Source organism: Pollachius pollachius (assembly GCF_949987615.1).
Source record: "Pollachius pollachius genome assembly, chromosome: 17".
Classification (NCBI taxonomy): Eukaryota; Metazoa; Chordata; class Actinopteri; order Gadiformes; family Gadidae; genus Pollachius; species Pollachius pollachius.
In genome coordinates, this window is record NC_136950.1 from 17,365,949 (window position 1) to 17,392,282 (window position 26,334).

At 55.9% G+C, this 26,334-nt stretch overlaps 1 protein-coding gene across 3 annotated transcripts in view; it reads right to left on the minus strand.

Annotated features, from left to right (window-relative positions):
* Positions 1 to 2,960: 2,960 nt before the first annotated feature.
* The window catches only part of znf438 (zinc finger protein 438), a 34,961-nt gene continuing 11,587 nt past the window's right edge, over positions 2,961 to 26,334 (minus strand). For 2 of the 3 annotated variants that reach the window (XM_079754266.1, XM_079754267.1), the window contains exons 2-4: positions 18,814 to 18,916; positions 4,481 to 6,315; positions 2,961 to 3,668 (exon numbers count right to left, since the gene is read on the minus strand). In XM_079754266.1, coding sequence (XP_079610392.1) covers positions 3,071 to 3,668; positions 4,481 to 6,285 — 2,403 coding nt within the window. In that variant the 5' untranslated portion in view covers positions 6,286 to 6,315; positions 18,814 to 18,916 and the 3' untranslated portion in view covers positions 2,961 to 3,070. The remainder of the gene's footprint in view (positions 3,669 to 4,480; positions 6,316 to 18,813; positions 18,917 to 26,334) is intronic. The other variant, XM_079754268.1, reaches the window with a different exon arrangement.

Consider the following 26,334-nt stretch of genomic DNA (forward strand, 5'->3'; position numbering starts at 1 on the left):
CGTGGAGACGGCGCGCGAAACGGCCGCGCCGGTACGCACGTGGAGGTGCCTGATGTCGCACCTTCATCTCGGCTCCTCCAGCACTGATCACCTGCGGTGGCGCTTTGAAATCCTCCGTCTTTCAGGTACAGATTGGTTTGAAGTTCAGCGCAGGCTTTGAATGGAAATCTGCCTGACACCGGCAGGGCGTGCGTCAGGGAGTTCAGTGGCGGCACGTCGCTCCGAGGCAGGGTTTGAACGGGCGTACCTTTCCACGGGACCGGACACCCTCTGACCTCTGACCTGTGACGCACGGTCACGTTCTTCTGCAGCAGGAGTTCTGTTCGTAAACCCTCTCGCTGGTTAGTGTTGTTTTCTCAATATTAACTAACCAATCTCTCTAAACTAACCAATATCTCTAAAATGACCTCTCTCTAAACTAACCTTTGTATATGGGTACATGTAAACGAACCGATCTCTCTAAATTAACCTATGTATCTAAACTAACCTATCTCTCTACTACATCAACTAACCTCTCTCTAAACTAACCTATGTATATGGGGACATCTAAACTAACCTATCTCTCCAAACGATGTACATGTAACATGACCTTTACAGAGAGATTATTCCCAGTCTTGTGATGGATGGAGTCTCTGCAGGCATATTCTTGACTGCTTCGCGAATACATTCTTAATAAACAGAAGCTATTTCTAAGTAGCCCGTTTTGCTCTCCACATATAAAATCACCAACAAGTCTTCTGAACTTCAGCAAAGCATATCTTTATTGTCATAAACAAACAGAACGCGGTACACCAGTACAATCACAAGCACAAACACTTGTCATGTTTTACCTTATTTTGAGCCATTCAACATCTCTAATAACACTTTATGTAAGCTAATGTGTTACTTTTCACACCCTCCCATCGCTTTGTGCCAACAGACATATTTTTAGTTTTCATTCTTCCGCTCGCTGAGAGAAAAGAGACGGACAATTCAACTGATTCCTCCTGTAGAAACGCAGAGGAAACATAGATGTTTCTTCAGCGTGGATAGTTGGTTGTGGTTTGCAGTCCAAGCTCCTGTCAGTATGGACAGATCTGATGGCTTCTGCTCTGCATTATTGGCAATAGTTTCTATTCCTCGTTCGTGGGTTCTCTCTCCATCGGGGGACAGAAAGCAGCTGAATCACTAGTAACTCTATGTAAATATATATATATCATGTCTCAATATATCTATATATTCTTTCTATAGAAGTCTATATGTATAATATATATCTATATATATATATATCATTTGGGTAGGGTTTTGAAAACATTCAAGGTACATTCACTTCACCCTGTATTTTTTTTTATCTTCATAGAAAAGGTTCACACATACACACACTGGTAACAACCACACCCTGTGGTGAGTACCTACTCACCAGGTCACTGACCATCCTGTAGTGAGTACCTACTCATCAGGACACTGTGGTGAGTACCTACTCACCAGGTCACTGACCATCCTGTAGTGAGCACCTACTCACCAGGTCACTGTGGTGAGTACCTACTCATCAGGTCACTGTGGTGAGTACCTACTCACCAGGTCACTGTGGTTAGCACCTACTCAACACTCACAACACACTGACCACACCAAGAGGAAGGAAAACAGACTCGGCACTGGTCCTTTGACCGATCACAGACGACATACATGTGGGAACCCCTTGGGGCGGTTCAGGCTGGACACGAGGTTCCCTCCGTGGTCACAGAGATTCCCAGGAGCTTACACTAGCTGATCACTTTATGCAGAGGTTTTTGTTTTGGTGGATTTTATACTTGATGAATGATGTTCTGTCAGTGGTAACGCGTACTAGATTCACTTGTGACGACAGACCCTTGGCATTATCGCAGAAAACACAGATTTCCAATAATAGTTAGCGATTTAAATGACACGATTCAGACCCGACGAGACGATGACCTTGGTCTGTTAAAAGGCGAGAAGGTCATCACATGGCTGCTGGTAGAGGAGGTCCCCTTCCTGGGTCAAAGGTCAGAGGGGACCCCAATGCTTCCTGAAAGAAATCGTGAAATGTTCAACCCCAGTTTTTTATTCTTCAGTGATTGTTAGTGACTGCAGTATTCCAACGTAGGGTTAGCGTACAAAAGTACAATTCTGAATCCATTGATGCCTGCCATTATGAGAATCTAATGTCTCTATTTTTAACAACTTAATTGCATGGGTTAATTCATAAATTATCCTTTTAAGAGGCATACTTAAATAAGCCGTAAAAAAATACCTGCGACAGGAATTTAAATAAAGCATTCCAAATTAAATGATTAGTGAAAACCAAAACAGTGCATTTAAATGAAGGACACGGAAAACGCTTCACAAAACGGAAAAAAGGTTTTCCCTGCAGGGACGATCCATAGTGAACGGCAACACTGAGACTCGTCTCACCCCCAGGACCCGGTCCTAGAGGTCCTCGAGGACCTGGTCCTGGAAGGAGTCCCCCCAGGACCCGATTCCTAAAGGGAGATCCCTCAGAGACCCCCCTAGAGAGAGACCCCTCAGAGACCCCCCTAGAGAGAGACCCCCCAGGACCCGGTCCTAGAGAGAGACCCCCCAGAGACCCCCCTAGAGAGAGACCCCCAGGACCTGGTCCTAGTGAGAGACCCCCCTAGAGAGACCCCCGGGACCTGGTCCTAGAGAGAGACCCCCCTAGAGAGAGACCCCCCAGGACCCGGTCCTAGAGGAAGACCCCTCAGAGACCCCCTTAGAGAGACCCCCGGGACCTGGTCCTCGAGAGAGACCCCCCTAGAGAGACCCCCCAGGACCTGGTCCTAGAGAGAGACCCCTCAGAGACCCCCCTAGAGAGAGACCCCCCAGGACCCGGTCCTAGAGGAAGACCCCTCAGAGACCCCCCTAGAGGGAGACCCCTCAGGAGCAGGCCCTCGACATAGACCCCCCCCCCCCCTCAGTGCATCACTCAGAAGTGACCCCCTTTTCCCTGTACTGCTGTCCTCACACCTGGACTGAGAGTATCACATCCCCGACCCGGGATCGCCCCGGGCCCAGCCCCCAGCCCTCGGCTCCCCCCTCCCCTCAGGGTCCTGGATCAGTGTGGGCTGGGGGCGGGCGTGTCCATGTCCTCCAGCTCCTCCCCCTCGGCAGCAGGTGGGGGGGAGGGGAGGGGGGGTCCCTGGTAGCAGCGCAGGGCGTTCCAGAGCAGGCCGGGCTGCTCGCAGTGGTGGCGACTCCTCCAGTGCTCCAGCACCCCCTCCCGGGTCTCCAGCACCTCGCTGCACAGCACGCAGTTGAACGCCGACCCGGGGCCCGCCAGCACGCCCGGCCCGGCGCCGGCTCCGGACGCACATCCTGAGCCACCGGCCCCCCCCGGGGGGGGCCGGTGGCTCAGGATGTGCCTCCGGAGCTTGGAGAAGGAGAAGAACTCCTGGTCGCAGCGGCCGCACTTGACCAGGTCTCGCTTCTTGTTGAACTGCCGCCAGTAGTGGGCGGCGTGCTTCACCAGCTCGTTTTCCGCCTCGCGCCCGCCGCGGCTGTCGCGGGCCCGCGGCGGCGTCTCCTCGCGGTGCACCTGCAGCAGGTGCAGCTTCATGGCGGCGAAGGTGGGCGTGGTGGCCTGGCAGCGGCCGCACTTGATCTGCAGCTCCACCGGGTCCACGGGGTCTTCGGATTGGTCCGGGGAGGCGGCGCTGCGGGCCAGAGGGACAAGGGGAGTTAAAACTAGACACGTTCCGATTGCAATCTTTTCCTTCCCGATGCGATTCCTGAACTTCAGTATCGGCCGACGCCGGGTGTATACCGATACAGCATCTGGCATTGTGTCTACTGATATCAATTGAAGGGTTCTCTTACGATGACAGCAGTGTATAGTCGGTTCACTTACTGTCGACAATATCTAGATCATAGAACTAGATCATTTACATTTATAATCTATAATATTACATTTGTATTCTTGTAAGTTAATCGTGAGGGGAGCATCTATGTGTCCAGACAAGATCTTCTGAACTTCAGCAAAGCATCTTTGTTGTCATAAACAAACAGAACGCGGTACACCAGTACAGTCACAAGCACAAACACTTGTCGTGTTTTACCTTATTTTGAGTCATTCAACATCTCTGATAACACGTTATGTAAGCTAATGTGTTACTTTTCACACCCTCCCATCGCTTTGTGCCAACAGACGTAATTGAGCATCTATGTGTTTCTGACTACACGTTTCTCATTCCGACTTCCCACATCAGACCGCTAACGAACGCAGTATAAAACCGTAATGTGATGTTCTCTGCCTGTGTAGTATATGAGTCATATGATGGTATCGGATCAGGGCATAGACTTGTGTAGTGTACTCGCCGATACCTGACACTGCATTTCAGTTTCGGAGGAATTTACGTAACCGGTATCAGTATCGGAACAACGCTGATCTATACCTATGAGCTTACGGGCAGAGAGCCCACACATGTTTCTACGGGATCCCCCTCTTCTAAGGTGTGCTTTGGCTCACCCCGCCACGGCTACGTCGTCCTCGTGGTGGCTGATGGAGGGCTCCACCGTCAGCACCACCTTGTGCACTTCCCGCAGGTGGCTGAAGTACACGCCCACGTAGCCGAAGGCCTTGTCGCAGAACTCGCAGCGCAGCGTCTTGAGCGGCCAGCAGTCCGAGTGGTGCAGCTTGGTGTGCGTGCTCAGGCTTCCCGAGTGGGCGTAGGCCTTGCGGCAGAAGGGGCAGACGTAGGGCCGGCTGTTGGTGTGGCTGTTCATGTGGCTCTGCAGGTGGTGCTTGAACTGGAAGCAACGGCTGCAGGTGGGGCAGCGGTGCAGCGGCCGCCCGCCCATGAACATCCTCTGGTGGGGGGCTCCGCCCTTCAGCTGGAGGGTCAGAGAGGCCGGCGGCGCGGGCCGGCCGTCGGGGGCGTTGGGGGTGTGGCCGGGGAGGGGGTTGCCTCGTAGGAGATCCTGCTCCTGGCAATCCGAGGTAACGGCCGGCTGTGGCAGGCTGAGCAGCTGGGGCAGCGTCTCCATGACGAGCATGGGCTTGGGCCGGATGCTGCGGTACTTCTTGGTGATGTCCACCTCGCTCGGCGGCGAGGTGGAGGCCGGGGCGCCAGCCGGGGGCTTCTCCGGGACCCTCCGGCGGAAGAACGACAGGGACCTCTTCCTCCGCGCCTCGAAGGTCAGGACGTCCTCCGTGGTCTTCCTCTTGCGGCCCCTCTTCTTGCCGGGGGCTTTGTGCAGGGCGCCCAGGACGGGCAGGTAGGGGGTCCGGGGCTGGGCGCCGATCAGGGGGCTGGGCAGCGGGCTGACAACCAGGGGTTCGGGCTTGAAGGAGGTCTGGGCTGCGGTCTCAGTGGTGCTGGAGAGACCCAGCTGGCCGCAGAGACCCTTGGTTTCCAGGGGCACGGCGCTGAGCTTGGCCGCCGGGACCAGGGCGCTCTTCATCTTGGAGTAGGGCGCGATGGGCAGCTTGCCTTTGGGCGGCGAGGGGATGATCTGGACCGCCTTGCTGAAGATGGAGGGGGAGAGGACCGTGATGCTGGCGGCGGCCGGCGCGGCGGCGGGCCGGGGCGGGCAGGGTCTGAGCTCCTTTTTAACCTCCTCCGGGGCTTTGCTCTGGGAGAGGTTGGCGGGGGGGTAGAGGAGGCTGTGAGCAACGTCCGTGACGGCGGCGGCGGCGGCGGCGGCGGCAAGGGGGCGTTGAGGCGGGACGTCGGCCGCGTGCTCCAGCGGCGGCCCGGGGAACAGGACGGCGTTCTCCGGGAGGAGCGGGCTGACGGAGATCTCGGAGGCGGTGGGGTCGATCAGGATGACCTGCTCCGAGAGCTCCTTGTGCGGCGGAGGCTCTCTGAAGTCCTTGGACTCCAGGAGCTTCCTCTTCACGGCGGGAGGCGGGGCGTCCGTCGGCCGCGCCCGCGTCGCCATGACGACCTTGGGCGGGGTCTTCGCCGTGGGGGAGGGCGGCGGCGGCGGCGGCTTGGTCTTCTCCGAGGCGCCCTTGCTTCTCATGGGCGGGTACCGAGGGATGGGCAACTTGGGGTTGCTCTGGACGGGCGGGGTCTGCTGCTGCTGGGGATGGGGGGTCTGGGGGGAGACGGAGGGGGGCAGGGCCACCAGGGAGAAGGTCCCGTCCTGACCGGCGATCTGCATGAGGGCGTAGTTCTGGCCCGGCACCATGATGGACTTGGGGCAGGGGCTGCTGGCCGCGTCGGGGACGGCCAAGGGAGGGGGGCAGGACAGCAGCGCCTGGGGGGGGCAGGAGACCACCGCCGCCGGGGCCTTGGGGGCGATGTTGCGGAACTGGAGGCTCTTCATCGGGCATGAAGCGCTGGTCTCAACCGCTGCCTGCAGGGACACAGAAAACACATCTGGGATCAGCCGTCATGACCGTCAAACACATCTGGGCTCAGCCGTCACGACCGTCAAACACATCTGGGATCAGCCGTCATGACCGTCAAACACATCTGGGAACAGCCGTCATGACCGTCAAACACATCTGGGAACAGCCGTCATGACTGTCAAACACATCTGGGATCAGCCGTCATGACCGCCAAACACATCTGGTATCAGCCGTCATGACCGTCAAACACATCTGGGAACAGAGGTATTGCAGACTGACTATTCTCATCTTTATCTCATCTATATCTGTACGGTGGCGGCATGTGGCTCAGGCAGTAGAGCGGGTAGGCTGGTAACCAGAAGGTTGCTAGTTCGATCCCCGGCTCCTCCTAACTGAATGTCGAGGGGTCCCTGAGCAAGACACATCACCCTAACTGCTCGCCGGCAAGCTGGCTGTCGCCTCGCACGGCTGACTCCGCCCTCGGTGTGTGAATGTGTGCATGAACGGGTGAACGGGAGTCAATGCTGGTTAAAATAAATGCAGTCCATTAGGAGGTTTCCCGCCGTGCAGTACTGCTGTCTGCCACCACAGGAAGCCCTGTCCCACAGCACAGAGAGAGGCAGAGGAGGCAGGGAGGAGAGGAAGAACTGTCACTTAGACAAGTCCGTCTAGAGGGCGACAAGCAGTCCTGTTACAATGTTTCTCTGTAGTCGTACCTCCGCCTCTCTCTCTCTCTCTCTCTCTCCCTCTCTCTCTCTCTCGCCTGCCCAGGGCGCCGGGCTGACAGAGTGCCCTCTTTGATTTGGACTCGTGTGCAGCCAGGACTCACGCTGTGGGCTCCGTAGGGGGGGCCGCCTTGTAACCCCCTTACACACCAGGACTTCCTGCGTGGATCAGCCGGGGAAGCGTGAACGTCGCCCGGGGCCAGGAGTTCCCCGGGATGAGGAGACACCAGCCCCGCCCCCTCCTTCCCGGTGCTCCTCTCCGCGGCCTGGCCGGGGGGTGGGGGGACTGAGCCCCCCTGCAAAGCCGGGATTCACCGGATCACAGACGCTGCACTCTGATGTACAGGGAGGGGCTGCACAACACCAGCACCCAAACTCTCCAGGCACGTCCTGTTAATCAGCCGTTTCAGGGCGCGGCCATTCATCACGATGTGGGCGAGTGGCGGCTGTGTGGCGTCATGTCCATTATATCTAAATTATAGATCATATATCACGATGGGCCACGCCGATGGAAAGCTCGGAATGGGCTTAATGGCGACCAGATTCTGGGGTTGAAAGTGTGTTTGTTGATCTGATATTCCTCCTGCAGCAGGCCTTTGATACAGGCCTTTTTCTCAGCCTCAGCCTCGCTCCGTGATTCCAATCTCACAAAAACGCTAATCTAGAAATCCAAACGCAAAATGGAAAAAACGCTCGAAAAACAAATATTATTCCCCAAAAAACGGAGGAAAGAGAAAACCAGAATGCTGATTGTGTGTCGGTGTGCTTGGCTCCCACACGGGAGAGCGAGGAGGAGAGCGAGGGCTGAACCTGAGGAACGTCGCGGAGCAGCTGGAAGTGTTTTCTGCACTCCGAGGAGGATTATTTACACAGCGCCACCGCTGAGGTACGGCTCTGTGACCGCCGAGCCGCTTCTCGCTCTGGGCGGTTGACTCCAGCCCGACGGTGAAGGCCTGCCCAGCGGCACTGGAAGGGAACCGTGGCAACGGAAACCTCTAGAGGGGGGGAGGCTATAGGTGGAGGTAAATGGGGGGGATGTGCCTATAGGGGGAAGAGGTGGGCGGGCAATAGGTGGAGGGGGAACGTGGCTATAGGTGGAGGTAGAGGGGGTGGGGCATGGCTTTAGGTGGGGGTAGAGGGGGAGGGCATGGCTTTAGGTGGAGGTAGAGGGCATGGCTTTAGGTGGAGGTAGAGGGGGAGGGCATGGCTTTAGGTGGAGGTAGAGGGGGAGGGCATGGCTTTAGGTGGAGGTAGAGGGGGAGGGCATGACTTTAGGTGGAGGTAGAGGGCATGGCTTTAGGTGGAGGTAGAGAACATGGCTTTAGGTGGAGGTAGAGGGCATGGCTTTAGGTGGAGGTAGAGAACATGGCTTTAGGTGGAGGTAGAGGGCATGGCTTTAGGTGGAGGTAGAGGGGGAGGGCATGGCTTTAGGTGGAGGTAGAGGGCATGGCTTTAGGTGGAGGTAGAGGGGGACGTGGCTATAGGTGGAGGAGAGGATTGATCATTACCAGCTTGCCGTCGTTCGTAGCCGGGCACGCGAGTAAACGGTGTAGCTCCAACACCGTCAAGCATTTATCATCTCTACAGTTTAGATGGGTTGAGCGTGGACCCACTTACTGCGGACCCTCTGTACCTGCAGGAACAACCAACTAGGCACAGCATCGACCGTGATTAGCGTGGCGGCGTGCCTTTGAAACGGCCTGCAAACCTCCCCCAATGGAAACGATACAGCGACACTATTTCCATGCAGGCTGAAGACATGCTGAGCTCAGACACACCCAGAGCCAGAGCCGGCCCCAGTAGAGCGTTTCCAGCACCGTGACACCGTGCCCTTCAAAACAGGCCCAGGAAGAGGTGTCTGATTCAGAGCTGGTCAGGCCTTGGGGCGGAGGATCCACCGTCGAACCCCACCCACGCTGGGCTCCAGCAGAGCTTCACACCGGCTCATGTGAGGCCACGGCTGCAACCAGAGGTCCACAGCTCAGAGGTCGAGAGATCGAACCATATTGGATTCACTTTAAAATGGGAGTTGGGGATATTCTTGAATTTCTAGCACCACACTGTTTACTTCATGGAAAGAGAAACAAGTGCTAGGTTCTCACACACACTCAACACTTCCTCAAACACACACACACACACACACCTAATGGCCAGGCTTGTTGTCGTGGTCGAGTCATACTGTTTTGGTGTGAACTAAGGTGTGTAAGAGGAGGTGTCACTTTAATACGGTAACGGTGAAAGCTGTTTTAAAAAGAAGAGTTAAGAGCTACCTATGCTTTGGGTTTGGCCAAAAAGGGAACATTTAAAACTGTAAACGATGACAAAATAAATAACCAAAATCTTTTGCCAAGATCCAAACACTTTGGAGGGGAGCGCATTCATCCGCCTATCAGAGAGAGGGACTATATGGACTCTCTGTTTATCCTCAGGAAACGCAGCAAGATCGTGGCAAGCACTTTAAAGACGTGAGCTTGGATAGCATGTAGTCTAGCCGCCTGGCTGTTTCCATGGCGCCCCCCCACAAAGAAAGCGTGTGCTAGCCTCACCGCTCGCGCCTATGGAGAATGAGTTAGCGGGCCTGCGGAGGGAAGCTGCACAGAGGTCAGAGATGCAACTCAATCTGCTGCCGGCTTTGAAACGCCAGCCGCTCTAATCTGACTGGGGTCAAAGGTCAGGGATGGGGCACGAAACACGGGGGGGGGGGGGGGGAGAGAGAGATCCACCTCTCCTGAGAGAGAGAGACAGAGAGAATGAGAGAGAGACAGAGAGAATGAGAGAGAGACAGAGAGAAAGAGAGAGAGAGAGCAAAAGGGAGAGAGAGAGAGAGCGAGAGAGAGAGCTCCACACAGCCAGATAATCAGGTGAGGCGGTGGGGTGAGGCAGTGGGGTGAAAGGTGAGGTTCTGTTGACGTTGGAGCGGGTCAGGGTTCAGCAGGAGGGCAGAGCGATGGAACGCAGCGCCCACCTGGGAGAGACCGGCTGGAATGCACCCCAGAACAGGGTGTGTGTGTGTGTGGTTCTTTTTGAGTGTGTGGTTCTGTTTGTGTGTGTCTGGTTCTGTTTGTGTGTGTGGTTCTGTTTTATGTGTGTGTGTGTGGTTCTGTTTTATGTGTGTGTGTGTGTGGTTTTGTTTGTGTGTGTGTGGTTCTGTTTTATATGTGTGGTTCTGTTTGTGTGTGTGGTTCTGTTTTATGTGTGTGTCTGGTTCTGTTTGTGTGTGTCTGGTTCTGTTTGTGTGTGTGGTTCTGTTTTATGTGTGTGTGGTTCTGTTTTATGTGTGTGTGTGTGTGTGTGTGGTTCTGTTTTATGTGTGTGTGTGTGTGTGTGGTTCTGTTTGTGTGTGTGTGGTTCTGTTTTATGTGTGTGTGTGGTTCTGTTTTATGTGTGTGTGTGTGGTTCTGTTTTGTCTGTCTGTCTGTCTGTCTGTCTGTCTGTCTGTCTGTCTGTCTGTCTGTCTGTCTGTCTGTCTGTCTGTCTGTCTGTCTGTCTGTCTGTCTGTCTGTCTGTCTGCCTGCCTGCCTGCCTGCCTGCCTGCCTGCCTGCCTGCCTGCCTGTCTGCCTGTCTGTCTGTGACACCAGAACCATCTATTGGTTGGCGCTGGGAACCTGGAAGTGGATAAGTGCGGGAAGGATTGGAACACTTCACGAAGTTGAATCAGTCCTACACTCAACCATCTTCCTCACCCTCTCATTTCCAGCCTAGCACTGACAACAGGCCATCTCACCGGTGAAACCGTTTACACAGGTGGGGCTCAGACCTAGAATCATCTAACCGGAGGCCCGACACACCACTTGGGTCACGCTCCAATCACGCTCCACCACGGGTTGGAGTATTGAACCCTGAGAGATGCATCAAGGGTTAGGTTTGGTAAACGTGGAGGCCTCCTCTCGTAGGGCTCAGCAGGGGGGCAGAGAGAGGCTGTCTTTGTCAGGACAAGTCCTGATGCTCCCCACAGAGCACCACAAAGCCTCTCTCGTCCATGCCCAACACTCGGCAGACAGTATGTTGCTTGGGCTTCATCCCTTTATTTATCGGTGCGTGGGGTCAGAACCCAGACGGTGTGTGTCAACCTGACCAACCACCGACCTGCCTCGAGTCTGGCAGGAGGGATTGGGTCCAGCCCGCCGTACATCGCTTCCTGGGGTTAAACACCGCCCTGGCCGTGGGTCATGCAGCCCACGCAGGGTTGAGACGCCCGGGGATCGATGATGTTAAGGCCCTGACTGCTGGGGCGATGATAGCCCGGCTCCCGACCGGTCAGAGACAGTGACGAGGACTTTGGTACTGTCAAACAGCAGCGGACGGGCCTGACGTGTTAGTGTGCGCTTGTTACTGTGTGGTGGTGAAATGTCACGTGTTTGCGTTGCGGTTACGCAACGGGGGGGACGTGAGCAGGGCAACAAGGTCTGTGACACAACAACACAAACATGCTAAAGGGCTGATTATGGTATCACCACGTTCACACAACAGGAGCACGCAGACGCTTCCAGGCAGTCGTGAACCTGTTTTGGGTGGTGTTGGTTCTGCGTCTGGTTTTAGTGAGCGCACCCATCGCAGCCGTTGCTGCTGCGTCGCCTCGACGGAAGGTCAACATTTTTGGGAGGCGCACGTCAGGCCCTTGCCGTGGAGGCAGGGAGGGTCCGCAAGGACGTAACGGGTCTGTAACCCCCTTGCGTCGCGTGAACGTGGGACGATAATCAGCCCTTAAGAACTGGGTCTCGTATTAGTTGATATTATTAGGAGAAACGGAACGCAGAGGCAGAACAAAGAGGATGAACGTTAGGCTGTGGGGGGGGGGAATGGGGTGTCTTATCACTCGGGGGGTGAGAGACCCAGTCATCTGGGACTTACAGATAGGGCTAGGTGGAGGGGGGTCTGGAATGGTGTGTGTGTGTGTGTGTGTGTGTGTGTGTGTGTGTGTGTGTGTGTGTGTGTGTGTGTGTGTGTGTGTGTGTGTGTGTGTGTGTGTGTGTGTGTGTGTGTGTGTGTGTGTGTGTGTGTGTGTGTGTGTGTGTGTGTGTGTGTCCCCCGGGTCCTCAGCCCAGATGAAAGCAGATCCCGACCAGATAAGGGGTACACCACGGGGGGCCGTGGCCAGCTGGCCAGGAGAAGTCATGTCCAGCGGTCATAAGCCCCTCCCCAGCCAACACACACACACACACACACACACACACACACACACACACACACACACTCTCTCGCTCACACACACACACACACTCTCTTCCACAAAGACAGCCAATGGCGTGCTGGGTGCGTCTCAGTCGTGGAGGAGGAGACAGGAAGAGGAGGTGGAGGTAGAAGGCGGAGGAGGCAGGAGGAGGAGGCAGAGGGGGGAGGTAGAGGGGGGAGGCAGAGGGGGGAGACAGTGGTAGAAGGTGGAGGGAGAAGGTAGGGGGAGACAGTGGGAGGAGGCAGAGGGGGGTGGAGGGAGGAGGTGGAGGTGGAAGATGGAGGGTGGAGGGGGGAGGAGGCAGGGGAAGACAAAGGGAGGAGAACAGGGAGGAGGCAGGGGGAGGAGGCAGGAGGAGGAAGCAGGGGGAGGAGGCAGGGGGAGGAGGCAGGGGGAGGAGGCAGGGGGAGGAGGCAGGAGGAGGAGGCAGGGGGAGGAGGCAGGGGGAGGAGGCAGGAGGAGGAGGCAGGGGGAGGAGGCAGGGGGAGGAGGCAGGAGGAGGAGGCAGGGGGAGGAGGCAGGAGGAGGAGGCAGGGGGAGGAGGCAGGGGGAGGAGGCAGGAGGAGGAGGCAGCGGAAGGAGGCAGGAGGAGGAGGCAGGGGGAGGAGGCAGGAGGAGGAGGCAGGGGGAGGAGGCAGGGGGAGGAGGCAGGAGGAGGAGGCAGGGGGAGGAGGCAGGAGGAGGAGGCAGGGGGAGGAGGCAGGGGGAGGAGGCAGGAGGAGGAGGCAGGGGGAGGAGGCATGCGGGAGCACCTTGGGTTCACCTCCCTGCTCTCCTCCTCAAGCGCCCCAGAGCTCAGGTGAAGGCGGGAGGACCTTGTCGGTCCGTCAGCCCCCAAAAACAAATCACTCCCGAGTCGTCTGGCGTGAACCCGGGGATAATCTGAGCTAGACGCCGGCTTCCTGGAAGCGCTAAAAACTGCTCATCTTTCCCCTGTTGGGAAGGAAGATCCTCACCCTGGGGTGTGTGAGTGTGTGTGTCACTGGACTCGTTTTTTTTAATCCTGCCTCCAAGGAGCGAGGGCAGTCAGGGAGAAAATGAAATCAGTGTTTGCAGAGGTCCTTGTTTGAGAGAGGGAGAGAGAGAGACAGACACAGAGAAAGAGAGAGAGAGAGAGAGAGACAGAGAGGGACCAAATCCTAAACACACAGTGGGATAGACAGTACATTTCACCCTTTAAGACAACAACCAGAGAAAGGGGGTTTGCAAGAGAAAGGGCTCAACAAAACAAAATGGCTATCATATCACACACACACACACATCTGTCATCCTCTGTCACCTGAGCAGATCGATGCCCAGGAGAAATCCATTCCAATTAGGAGCCTGCTGCTCCGGCCGGCACGGGCATGCAGATGAATCGATGGAGAAATGCTGCAGCTGATCAGAACCCCCCCCCCCCGCTGTCTGGCATAAGGAGACCCAGTCCCACACATCTAGGGTAAGACCCCCCTACATCTGGGGCAGTGTTTCTTGTTCAGTTTCATCAAACCTTTTTTTCCATTTCTGTTTGGTGCACATGTGACTAAGACCCTTGTAATGAACTGTTTTGTAACAGTCGGGGGGGGGGGGGGCATCTCATTTGATATTCAGGACCCAGTGGGAGACAGAGACGTCTCTGGGAGACAGAGACGCCCGCAGGACGCCCTAAACCTCCGACAATCAACGACCTTTGACCCGATGTCCAACAGGGTCATGAGTCATTCCTGGTGAGCTGGCACGTCCTCAATCATTACGACTCACTCCAAGGCAAACCAGATGACACACGCAAACACGCAAACACACACACACGCACGCTCGCACGCACGCACGCACGCGCGCGCACACTTTTATCCAAAGCGACTTACAATAAGTGTCAGAAAGAAAGAGAAACTACAATATATTCCTGTCGTTTACAGTAAGGATGTTCATCGAACCAAGTGCCAAGCACTAACAATTGCTAACCTATTCCCCTTGTACAACAAAGATAGCTAGGATAAGACGCTACACAATGCTAAGTACTATTTATAAGTGCAAGGACGCACAACACACACTCAGTGCGTGGATTAAGTGCCAGGACGTACAACATGCAATAAGTGTGTAAGAGGGGTGTGGGCAGATGGGGGGGGGCACACACAGGATGTAGAAACGTTAAGACTCTTAGCACCGTGTTCTCCACATGCCCCTGCTCCCTCCACAGGGGCTACCTCCACCTTGAACAGTGGTGTCCGTGTGTACAGTACATACATTCCTGCCTGTTGTACTAGCACCTTGGGCCTGTCAGCCTCCAGCGCTGTGTGCCAGCCATGCTAAACCTTTAGCCGACCTTTACCTCCGCGGTGACATTTAGCGCTCACAATAGGTCAAACGGCTCCAAAGAGTAGTCAAGAGGCCGGGGTGGGCCGGAGGAGAAGGGGGCGACGCGGCAGGAGAGACAGGGTTCAGACAGGCGGAGTGTGTGTGTGTGTGTGTGTGTCTGTGTCTGTGTGTGTGTGTGTATGTGTGTGTGTGGATAAGGGCGGGGGTGGGGGGGATCAACAAACACAGATCACTCCTTGTGAACCCCTAACCCCTTCCACGTGCATTGGATGACACCAGACTGGGTTAGTCACCCCTGAATGTTGCAACACTTGAACCACCAGCAGGATCCACCTCGCCAACGCCAAGCCGGAGTACACACTCCGATCCTGAGTGCTCCGCTCCGGGTCCTGGGAGGAGCCAAAACGTGGAGCGGCCGCGGTGAGTCCAGTCCAAAGCAGAGGTGCTGGCCCATGGGGGACCACGAGAACACCACATCACAGGGACGGCACGCGGTGCGTTTCACACCGTTTCCAGAGGAAGGTCAAACCTTCTTCTAGAGTAGTTCCTCCGGCTGTCAACCAGGCCAGTGTGACACATTTGAATCCCAGTATACTTCATCAACTACCTTCTCTACAGGCGGTGGTGATGAGTTGTGAGGATGATAAGAAGCCCCCTTTCCGAAAACAGATTTGATCTAAAGTAGTAGGTATTGGTAGAACATTCTCAGTCCTCACAGTGGCCCCTCTACCAAGGACCTATTGGAGCCCCAATGCCGCCCCTCGCTGTGGGGCCCAACTCAGTCTGACTGCCTCCTAGCCCTGATGATCAATAACAACACAACGTAGAGATCCCCTTTCCCGGGGTGCAGTGGGAGCGGGCCGAGAGCCAGAGGGGAGGAAGACAACATCTTATTAAGACTCTGCAGCTCTGATCAGGTGTTTGTTAACGAGATTTCCAGCCAATCTTTTTTACCCGTGCTTACCTAACTCTTTTGGGGATGCGTTTCTGTGTCATATTTCAAGCCTCCGGCATGTCTCCCAAATGTATAACTAATGTTCCACCTCTGCCATGTTCTGTCCGTCCGTCTCGCTCCCTCCCTCTCTCCATCCCTCTCTCCCAAGCCTTTGATTGTGGCCGCGTGGCTCCACCTCCTCGCTCTAGTTTTAAGCCTGCATGCGGAGCTCTCTCTCCCGACAGAGAGTAAATAAACAGCGTGATGCTAATTAGCGCAGGTTCACGGACACGGCCAGCCCAGACACCGAGGTGGAGGAGGAGAGTGGAGATAAGTGCAGGCTTGTTTGTGAGCGAAGGGGGATGGGGCTGTGTGTACCAAGGACGACACACACCGTAGCGCCGACGCACACACGAGTACGGTCGCTGGGCGGTGAAGGACAGACACACGGCCGCGTTCTGGCATTCAACCCGGGGAGAGGGCAGTGGCAAGGCAAGAAACACACAGGAAGGTTCCTCCTCCCTGTGAGTTTACAGACGGGAGGGAAGGCAGAGACTGGATGGGGGGGTGAGGGGGGAGAGAGAGGGAGAGGCGCTACCTTCCTTAATGACTGCCTGATCCCAGGGCCCCGGAGAAGATCAAACAGGATGCAGATGACGGCAGCGTTCCTCTCCTTGTGGGGTGGAGGAACGCTGGCGTCTCAACAATAAACACAAGCTGAAGAAACACTGGGGGCGGATACGAGATGAGGTGGAGGAAGATACAACTAGATGAAGACGTACAGGCAGGCGGAGGAAGATTCAACAAGCTGAAGACATTCAGGCAGGTGGAGGTAGATACGCCAAGCTGAAGACGTACAGGCAGTTGGAGGAAGGTACACGATGAGGTGGAGGAAGATACAACGAGCTGAAGGCGTACAGGCAGGTGGAGGAAGGTACACGATGAGGTGGAGGAAGATACAACGAGCTAAAGGCGTACAGGCAGGTGGAGGAGGGTACACGATGAGGTGGAGGAAGATACAACGAGCTGAAGGTGTACAGGCAGGTGGAGGAAGGTACGCAATGAGGTGGAGGAAGATAGACAAGCTGAAGACGTACAGGCAGGTGAAGGAGGGTACACGATGAGGTGGAGGAAGATACGACAAGCTGAAGACGTACAGGCAGGTGGAGGAAGGTACACGATGAGGTGGAGGAAGATACAACGAGCTGAAGGTGTACAGGCAGGTGGAGGAAGGTACGCAATGAGGTGGAGGAAGATACGACAAGCTGAAGGCATACAGGCAGGTGGAGAAAGATGCAACAAGCTGAAGATGTACAGGCAGGTGGAGAAAGATACAACAAGCTGATGACGTACAAAGAGGTGGAGCTGGAGCAGATTATCTGGTGGAGCCTCGATGGGCCTTCTGAGGAACCAAGGAGCAGGTGTAAAAAAACAACAGCAAAAGTCTAAAAACATCCCGCTCATCTCTACGGCGTCAGACAGGATCCAGTAACTTCCAACTATAAAGCCTCAGCTAACCCCCTCCTCATTAAGGAAGATAAAAGAGAAGGGGTGGGAAGCGGACCTTAATCACCTGCGCTTAATGGCTGATACAAACACGCCGGACACCTAAACAAGGAGAGGGGATGGACGCCTCGTCAGACTGCTCACTAATTGGGCCGGGCCTGAGAGGGAGCCAGGGGTGTGTTTGATGGCTCGGCGCCGGGGTTAGGCACACACCATCAAAGACCATCCGCGGCCCCGTAGCGACCGTTACCGCCGCCCAGCGCTGCTTCCACCGCTAACGAGACCCGTCGCCGCTCACAGACCGATGGAGGGAGGTGGAGGAAGAAGGAGGACGACGGAGGACGGAGCGTGGGCAGTGCGGCCGGCGAGAGAGCCAGGACAGAGCAGGCTAGCCCAGCGTGCATGCCTAGCGTGCTAGCTCAGAGTGCTAGCCCATCATGCTAACCAAGCGTGCTAACCAAGCGTGCTAGCCCAGCGTGCTAGCTCAGAGTGCTAGCCCATCATGCTAACCAAGCGTGCTAACTAAGCGTGCTAGCCCAGCATTCTAGCCCGGCACGCTAGCCCAGCGTGCTAGCTCGGTTTTCTAACCTTGCGTGCTAGCCCAGCTTGCTAGCTCAGAGTGCTAGCCCATCATGCTAACCAAGCGTGCTAACCAAGCGTGCTAGCCCAGCATTCTAGCCCGGCACGCTAGCCCAGCGTGCTAGCTCGGTTTTCTAACCTTGCGTGCTAGTCCAGCGTGCTACCCCGTCATGCTAGCCCAGCTTGCTACCCCGTCGTGCTAGCCCAGCTTGCTAGCCCAGCATGCTAGTCCGGAACGGCCCTCAACCCTGCGGCCCTGTGTTAAGGTGGACCGACCCCGAGTTAAGGTGGACCAATGGCGTGGTATTGTTTCTGAGATTTGGAGACATCTTCAGATGAAAGATTAGGGGGGGGGGGGTAGATTAGACACACTGGCAGGTGGGCTCCCGCCGTGGCCGGGATTTATACAAAGCTCTTAATCTCCCATTAAACCCAGTGCAAACACTGGATACGGAGAAGATGAGGCAGAGCAGATGAGCAGAGTGCAGGGCACGGGGGAGAAAGGGGGCGACGGGGGGAGACAGAGGGAGACGTGAGGGAGAGAGTGAGAAGGAAGGGGAGAGAGATGGAGGGAGACAGATAGAGATGGAGAGAGATTTGGGGAGGGTGTGAGGAGGAAGGGGAGAGAGAGAGGAAGACAGACAGAGAGAGACAGATAGAGACGTGGGGGAGAGAGTGAGGAGGAGGGGGAGACGGAGGGAGACATGGTGGAGAGAGTGACGAGGAAAGGGAGAGCGAGGGCGAGACGGATAGAGACTTGGGGGAGAGAGTGTGGAGGCAGGGGAGAGCGATGGAGGGAGACAGATAGAGAGACAGAGAGAGACGTGGGAGAATGAGTGAGAAGGGAGGGGAGAAAGAGGGGGAGACAGAGAGAGACGTGGGGGTGAGAGTGAGGAGGAAGGGGAGAGAGGGGGAGACAGAGAGAGACGGTAGACACGCTATTTTCATAATGAGGTCAGAGCAAGTCGTGGGACTTCACTCCCGGGGGAGACTGCGATCACACACTGGCAGCCCGGGACGAACACACGAATACACCTCCCCCCCGCCCACCATCCTCCCCCCCTCCCCACCCCCCCAACGAGGAGAGTCCTCCCCTCAACGAAACAAATAAGGACAAAGAGAGAGAGCGATAATACTAATCAGAAGGTCTTCTGAGGAGATGTTTTTCCGATGCTAATGTCCTCCTCTCCTCTGGTCTTGAACCCCTCTCTCTGAAGCCTTAGCATTGACCCTCTCCACACAACAACACCAGGCCCCACTCGGCACCACAACACCGGAGAAACTTTTTACCTAATGGGTGTTTCCGCCTCCTCCTTCACTCTGCCCCCAGGGTGCCGCGGGCCGGTTGGGGGGCGGGGGGTAGCAGGGCCTGTCCCTCCCTCTCAGCTCTCCCCTGGAAACACATCAAAGACACCCCAAAGTAAACAGCATGTAAAAGCGTTGAATCAGCATCCCGGTGCAGCCGGGAGGGCATCGCCGTACCGGGAGGGGGACACAACAACAAAAGAGGCTCCTCGCTCTCCTCCACACCTCCAGGCCTTGGGCCCCCGTCACCCCCTGACCCAGTTATCAGGGGGCCGCCGTGCTTCAGCGGCCGCCCCCCTCTGTCCTCCGACGGATGAGAGGAGACACGCGCGTAAATGTGGTCCTGATGCAGCCGCGAGCAGCCCGACACGCCAAAGGTACGCACCGTGGCCGCGAACACGCAGCGCCCTGTCTCACACGCAGTACACGCTGGACGAAGACGTGCAACACACAGTCGCAAACACGCAGGCAGGCACAGGCACACACACACACACACACACACACACACACACACACACACACACCCCTGTTCCCGCCACGCTGGCTCACTGTTGGCTCTCTGATGCCCGTCTCCTTGCTCGGCCATTAAGGCGACTAAACGGGGCCTCGTTTAGCAAAGGGGTGTGTGTGTGTGTGTGTGTGTGTGTGTGTGTGTGTGTGTGTGTGTGTGTGTGTGTGGGTGGGTGTGGGGGGGGGGGGGCAGGCCGTGCTCGGTCCCATCCAGCCGGCATTAAATAAATAAGGAGCACTTCCTTCTCGCCCGCGTGTGAATTATTCAGTTAACACGCTTTATCCTCTTCCCTACAAGCTTGTTAGAGCACCTCAGGAATGGGAGGGGGGGGGTGGGTGGGTGGGTGGGGGGGGGGGGGGGGGGGGTGTAAGAGGGAGGGGGGAGGAAGGGGGGGGGGTTCATGTGCGACTCAGCAGAACCTGCGGCACTTCGCTAAGCTTACTGCCACCGCGCTCACTCAGGTGTGTGTGTGTGTGTGTGTGTGTGTGTGTGTGTGTGCGCGCACAGGTGGGGGGCTAATTTGCGCTGACACCTCCTTTGTTTCCAGGGGAAACAGGGACGAGGGGGAGCCACGCACACACACCTGCATACTTTGCCTTCATCACATGAACCAAGAGCAGCACACAACACAGGGAGAGAGACAGAGACAGAGAGAGAGAGAGAGAGAGAGAGATTTGATTGGCAGAGAGAGAGAGTCAGTGAGACATAGAGAGAGAGAGACAGAATGAGAGAGAGAGAGAGAGAGAGAGAGAGAGAGAGAGAGAGAGAGAGAGAGAGAGAGAGAGAGAGAGAGAGAGAGAGAGAGAGAGAGCCTCCCCCCGACGCGAGATTGTCAGGAGGAGGCTAGAATACAAAACAGAGCATATCCATAGAATTAGCTCCCTAGTTGTCCGGATGAATTATTGAGAAATGACGTTGCGGGACGTGCAGCGCTGGGAACATGCAGATAGAGCCAGCCCGCCCGCCCGCCCAGCCCCCTGCCCAGAAGGACACCCTGGCGACAAGTCCCCGACCGCCCTGATGCTAATCAGACGCAATGGGATGAAAAACGCTTAGCCTAAACAAAAACATAAAAACAATCAGAAGCACTTTTTTGATTAACCTTGAGCCCCCCCCCCCCCCCCCCACACACACACACACACACACCGGTGGTGCGCCTGAATGCCACGCATTAGGCTGCTTACTGAGTAGAGCCGGTCTGTTCAAGGGGAAAATCTGCTTGACACCTTGAACAAGTCGGGCCCACCGGCCACACAGGACGGAGCACCCAGGCTTCGTCTGAGGGCTTAAGACACGGAGGAAGAGCTAGGGAAGCTGGGGTTAAGGGGACAGAGGACTGAGAGCAAGAGTCTGCATCACCACCCTCACCTTCACCCTCCATCTTCGTCTTTATGTCAACACCGACAGCACACACATCCACACACACACACACACACACACGCACAACTGTGAACGAGTTGTGAGCCCTGAGTCTTTTGCTGAAGCTGGTGAGCGACTCTGCGGTCCTGATGGTGTGTATCTATGTACGCGTGTTGTTTCTGTGGGCGTAGCGTAGGATGTCATTAGGTTAAAACTGGGGACAAACATTCATAATGACACTCCCAGGCTCTCTTTCCCTCGTGCTGTCTGGACCAATCGGCAACCGGCTGCCCCACCTCCTGTCCCGTCCTCAGACTTGGAGTGGCATCAACTCTCTGCCTCCAAACCAATCAGAGCTTCCGAGAGAGCAGAGCCAGGAGAAAGTTCCGCCCCATTCCCATTAGGGCTGATAGTCTGACAACGGGAGCAGGGGAAATATGGGAGTTAAATATTAATGTTCAACACCTCTATTCTGCTCGGTGGGTCGCTGTGCACTCTTAAGTACCCGACAAGTTCCCCAAAGTAGCTAAATCAAAAAGGGCCCATTGTTCGCCTGTGGACATTACCGTCGCTGACATCGCTGTGGAACAGAGTCAACAAGGCCCGGTGCCTTTCATGTTACTGGATATTATATTTCATCTTCTTTTGAACCCGTGAGCAGAAGCAAAAAATAAATCCAGAGAAGAAAAAAGAAGCCAGCTTCATGGTGCCTCACAGCTGTGCTGCTGGGTCCTGAATTAGCCCCGACCACATGAGAAAGAAGCTCTCTCCTGTGAGGCAGTGGGAGATTACAGCCCTCTGCTCTACTCTACCATTAAACCACAATTAGTGCAGCATTACGCCGGTGATGTCATCAGGCAGGGCCGACGGGGAGGAGGGGAAACAAGGGGTCGCTCCGTTCCGTAGCGAGAGACCGGCATCCCCTCCACCCCCTTGTCTTATTTGGTTTCAGCTCGCTGCTGCGACCTAGTTAAACCCAAACCCGCTAAAGCGCGGCGCGATGCTAGCAGACACTCCACATTAACAACGTGAAGTGTTTCAGATGCACCCCCCGGAGTGGTGGTCTGTTTGGGGGCCGGGGCTCTGTGTGGACAGAGCAGGGGTCAGCGGGGGGTCTGACCTGCAGTGACCTGTGGGGGGCCTGGAGGAAGGCCGGGGTAGACTTTCCGTCTCCGCAGACCCTCTTGTTCAGTGACACCATTGTTGTTACGCAACAAACCACAATGAAAGGCCGAGCGAGATAATGTTCCGTGGACTGACGCCGGGAGGCGAGCCGAGATTTATGCTCCGGTCCAGAGTCGACTTTCCCTGGAACGCAGGCTAGGGTTGTCATGGATCCAAGCCAGGACTCTTCAGTGGCCCTGAAACCTCGAAGACGGGCTATCCTGACCCTAGGCACTGAGCTCCGAAGCGATGCCCCCTGACACACACACACACACACACACACACACACACACACACACACACACACACACACACAGTAAAAGAAAGAAGCCCACCTCTCCTGTCCTCCTCTTTGTGAGAGAGACCTGGGTTAGCCGCGGTCGGCGCATTATGCATGCAGCTCCCAGCATCTCTTCACTGGTTCTCTTAGAGCAGCCCGACAACAACAACAGCAGAGGCCACAGGCCCCTTTCTGGCGGCCGCCCCACCTGAGGAAGTGTACCGCACTGTCGCTGTTTAAAGAGACGGGTGGCAGAGGAGGAGAGGAGAGAGACGTCTGGACAGAGAGGGGAGCAGGAGTCAGGGGAGGAGAGAGACGTCTGGACAGTGAGAGGAGGAGGAGGAGGAGGAGGAAGGAGGAGGAGGAGGAGGGAGTCTATACAGTGAGAGGAGGAGGAGGAGAGAGACGTCTGTACAGTAAGAGGAGGAGGAGGAGGGAGTCTATACAGTGAGAGGAGGAGGAGGAGGAGGAGGAGGAGAGAGACGTCTGGACAGTGAGAGGGACAGGAGGAGGAGGAGGAGGGAGTCTATACAGTGAGAGGAGGAGGAGGAGAGAGACGTCTGTACAGTGAGAGGAGGAGGAGAGAGACGTCTGGACAGTGAGAGGAGGAGGAGAGAGACGTCTGTACAGTGAGAGGAGGAGGAGAGAGACGTCTGGACAGTGAGAGGGACAGGAGGAGGAGGAGGAGGGAGACGTCTATACAGGGAGAGGAGGAGGAGACCAACACTAGGAGGCTTCAACGTTTTGAGCAACGCTTTGACAAAACTTGAAGCAAAGAGAAAAGCAGTGAGGAGATGTGGGGGGGGGATCAAAGGCCTGGGTGTTTTTGGCGAACAAACCGAAGCAGCCAGGAGGGCCAATGAGAAGAGGGGGAGGTAAGGGAGAGGCGAGGGGGGGAGAGCGTGCTTCCCCCCCTTAAATTGATCCCATTGAGACCCTCAAGGTTCGCCTCGAAGGACTCGAAGGAGGGAGACAGAGAGACAGAGAGAGAGACAGAGAGAGACAGAGACAGAGAGACAGAAAGAGAGACAGAGAGAGAGACAGAGAGAGAGACAGAGAGAGACAGAGACAGAGAGACAGAAAGAGAGACAGAGAGAGACAGAGAGAGAGACAGACAGAGACAGAGAGAGAGACAGAGACAGAGACAGAGAGACAGAGAGAGAGAGAGACAGAGAGACAGACAGACAGACAGACAGACAGACAGAGAGAACGAGAGAGACAGAGACCGAGAGACAGAGACGTTGGTGGTGGGAAAGGGGGCGGGTCAACCGGGTCAAGCAGAGGAGGAAGCGGGGAGAGGAAGGGGGCGGGTCCTAGCGTGTGGAGGTACTCTATCGGACCCCCATGTTACAGGTCTGATGCTGTGTGTGGGCGGGGGTTCTGGCCGCTGAGGCTCCGGCTCATTAGGGGCTGGCCTGAGATCAGAACCGCTGGGCCGAGCCCGCTGCTGTGATCCAACGCCCGCTAGACCGCCTCAGATGGGGCCGCTATCAGAGGAACCAGGGGGCAGGGAGGCACGCACGCACGCACGCACGCACGCACACACGCACACACACACACACACACACAGTTCCGAGAGTGTCTCTTCCCATATGCAAACACGCTTACCGCATAGTAAAGAAGGATCCAGTATGTCTCCATTCACTTTCAGGATCGATCCGGTTCCGAGTGCTAGATCATTTCCTTGACCCGGCTGATGAAAAATGTATGCAGTAATAAATAAGGAAAACCTGTTTGCCTTGGCGTGCTTTACAGGTCTTAACCTTTAGCCCTGTTAAAGTGCATGACTCGTTTAACGAGGAGGAGGAGGAGGAGGAGGAGCAGCAGCAGGAGGAGGAGGAGCAGGAGCAGGAGCAGGAGGAGGAGGAGGAGCAGCAGCAGCAGGAGGAGGAGGAGCGCTGCAGGAGGTGAGGTCAGGTACAACAGGAGGTACGAGAAGGGATGGGGCGTCTCATCAATTACGGGGGGTTCCTGGAGAAAGAGCTGCAGCTAATCTCCTGGCCCCCGTCCTCTATAGACCTGGCCCCCGTCCTCTATAGACCTGGCCCCCGGTCCCCTACAGACCTGGCCCCGGTCCCCTACAGACCTGGCCCCCGTCCCCTATAGACCTGGCCCCCGTCCCCTATAGACCTGGCCCCCGTCCCCTATAGACCTGGCCCCCGTCCCCTATAGACCTGGCCCCCGTCCCCTATAGACCTGGCCCCCGTCCTCTATAGACCTTGCCCCCGTCCCCTATAGACCTGGCCCCCGTCCTCTATAGACCTTGCCCCCGTCCCCTATAGACCTGGCCCCCGTCCCCTATAGACCTGGCCCCCGTCCTCTATAGACCTGGCCCCCGGTCCCCTATAGACCTGGCCCCCGGTCCCCTACAGACCTGGCCCCCGTCCCCTATAGACCTGGCCCCCGGTCCCCTATAGACCTGGCCCCCGGTCCCCTATAGACCTGGCCCCCGTCCCCTATAGACCTCTTCCAGGATGGGAGCAGAGTGGAGGACTTAGTAACCCAGGCTCCTGCTTTATTCTGATCTTTCTAATCTTTTATGTTGGACTATAAAACAGGTTATATTGAAATATCAATGCAACAAGTTTTTGGTAATTATCTAAATTAATTGTTATATGGATGATTAATAAGAAAAATAATGTTTAGGATAATTGTTATACGAGTCGTTAGATGAATCACCCAATCGAAACATTATTGTTAGGAAAATCGATAAAGAAAGAATCGTTAAGGTTCAGCCCTAGTTACCACACACACACACACACACACACACACACACACACACACACACACACACACACACACACACACACACACACACACACACAAGGTTTGAGCGTGTGGTAGCAAACACATTTCCATGCCACATCTCGCTAAAGTAATATATTCTCCACGTCCGTCTTGACAGGTTAACCAACGTGTGAGAAGGGGGGGGGGGGGGGGGGTGACAGCTGATGAAAGCGGGGCTCATGTTGAGTTAGCGTCCTGGGAGTTATTTAACCATCACAGGGGCTTTCCTCCGCGGGGAGACGGATGGGCGGCGCCGAGTGTGAATAACTCGCCACCTCATCAATAAGATCCGCTAATATCATTAAGGTCGGCCCTGCGGCAGACAAGCCCCGCCCACAGCCGCCCGCCGCAGCCAATAGGCCCGAGTCAACGTCGATATTTTGACATTTCATTCAGCTGACTCTCAGCACACGGCCATTTGTTTAACTAGCCGGATAAAACTTGGCAGGTGTGTGCGTGTGTGAGGTGAGGCGGTCCAGCGCGGAGGCTGTGTAGGTAACCTAGGTAACGTTCTGACGGGGACCGCGTTGGGGCAGGGTGAAGGCGGAGACCATAGACCCGTCAGGATGGTCGTTTATGAGGAGAAGCGTGGCTGAACGGGGTGGGGGGGGGGTGAATAAAGAGGCTCTGTTTTTTTTTAAGGCAAATGAGAGAGGGAGGAGAGGGGCTACGATGCACGTTTCAAACAGAGAAGGCCCACAGAGTGAAGTTTGGCTGGTCAAAGCCACACACAAGGGGGGGGGGGGGGGGGGGGGGGATGCTTCCTATGAGAAGGACAGAGGACAGGTGCATTAGCAGCTGCCTTGTTCCAACTGTACAATTCCCAAAGCCAATCAGAGCGCAGAAACAAACCATGCAGCCATCTTCTCAGTCTTCACCTCAGCCTCTCCTACAGTGGGCAGGATAGCTCGTTAGGGATGGGCTTAATTACACACGAGGTAGAATCACATCGGGCTAATTGGGCCTGCCTGCGCAGCCCTCTGACAGAGCCATTCACGTCTTTACCCCGGGCTCGGTATGTGAGCTGGGGGGTAGCAGCGAGCTGGTGTTTGCCCCGCCATCCAGTGTGTTTGTAAGCTGCCGTGCCTGGAAATGATTAGGCCTAAGAGGGCAATTAGTGCGAGCATCGCGGTGCTATATATAGTCTGCCTCGGCCCCCCTGCTCCCGGCTCGTATCCACGCACCCGCTTGATTTCTGCCGTGTGTTTTCTTTGCCGTGTGGCCGGTGTGAACCCCTCTCCTCTCCCTGGCTTCGGGCCAGCGCGTGTTGACACAGTTCGCAGGTCAGGGCATCCCCGGGGAGCATTCAAAGGAGAAGGGGCGATGGCGGACGAAAGGATAAACACACTAATGGTAAATGGACTGCGTTTACATAGCGCTTTTCTAACCACTCAAAGCGCTTTGC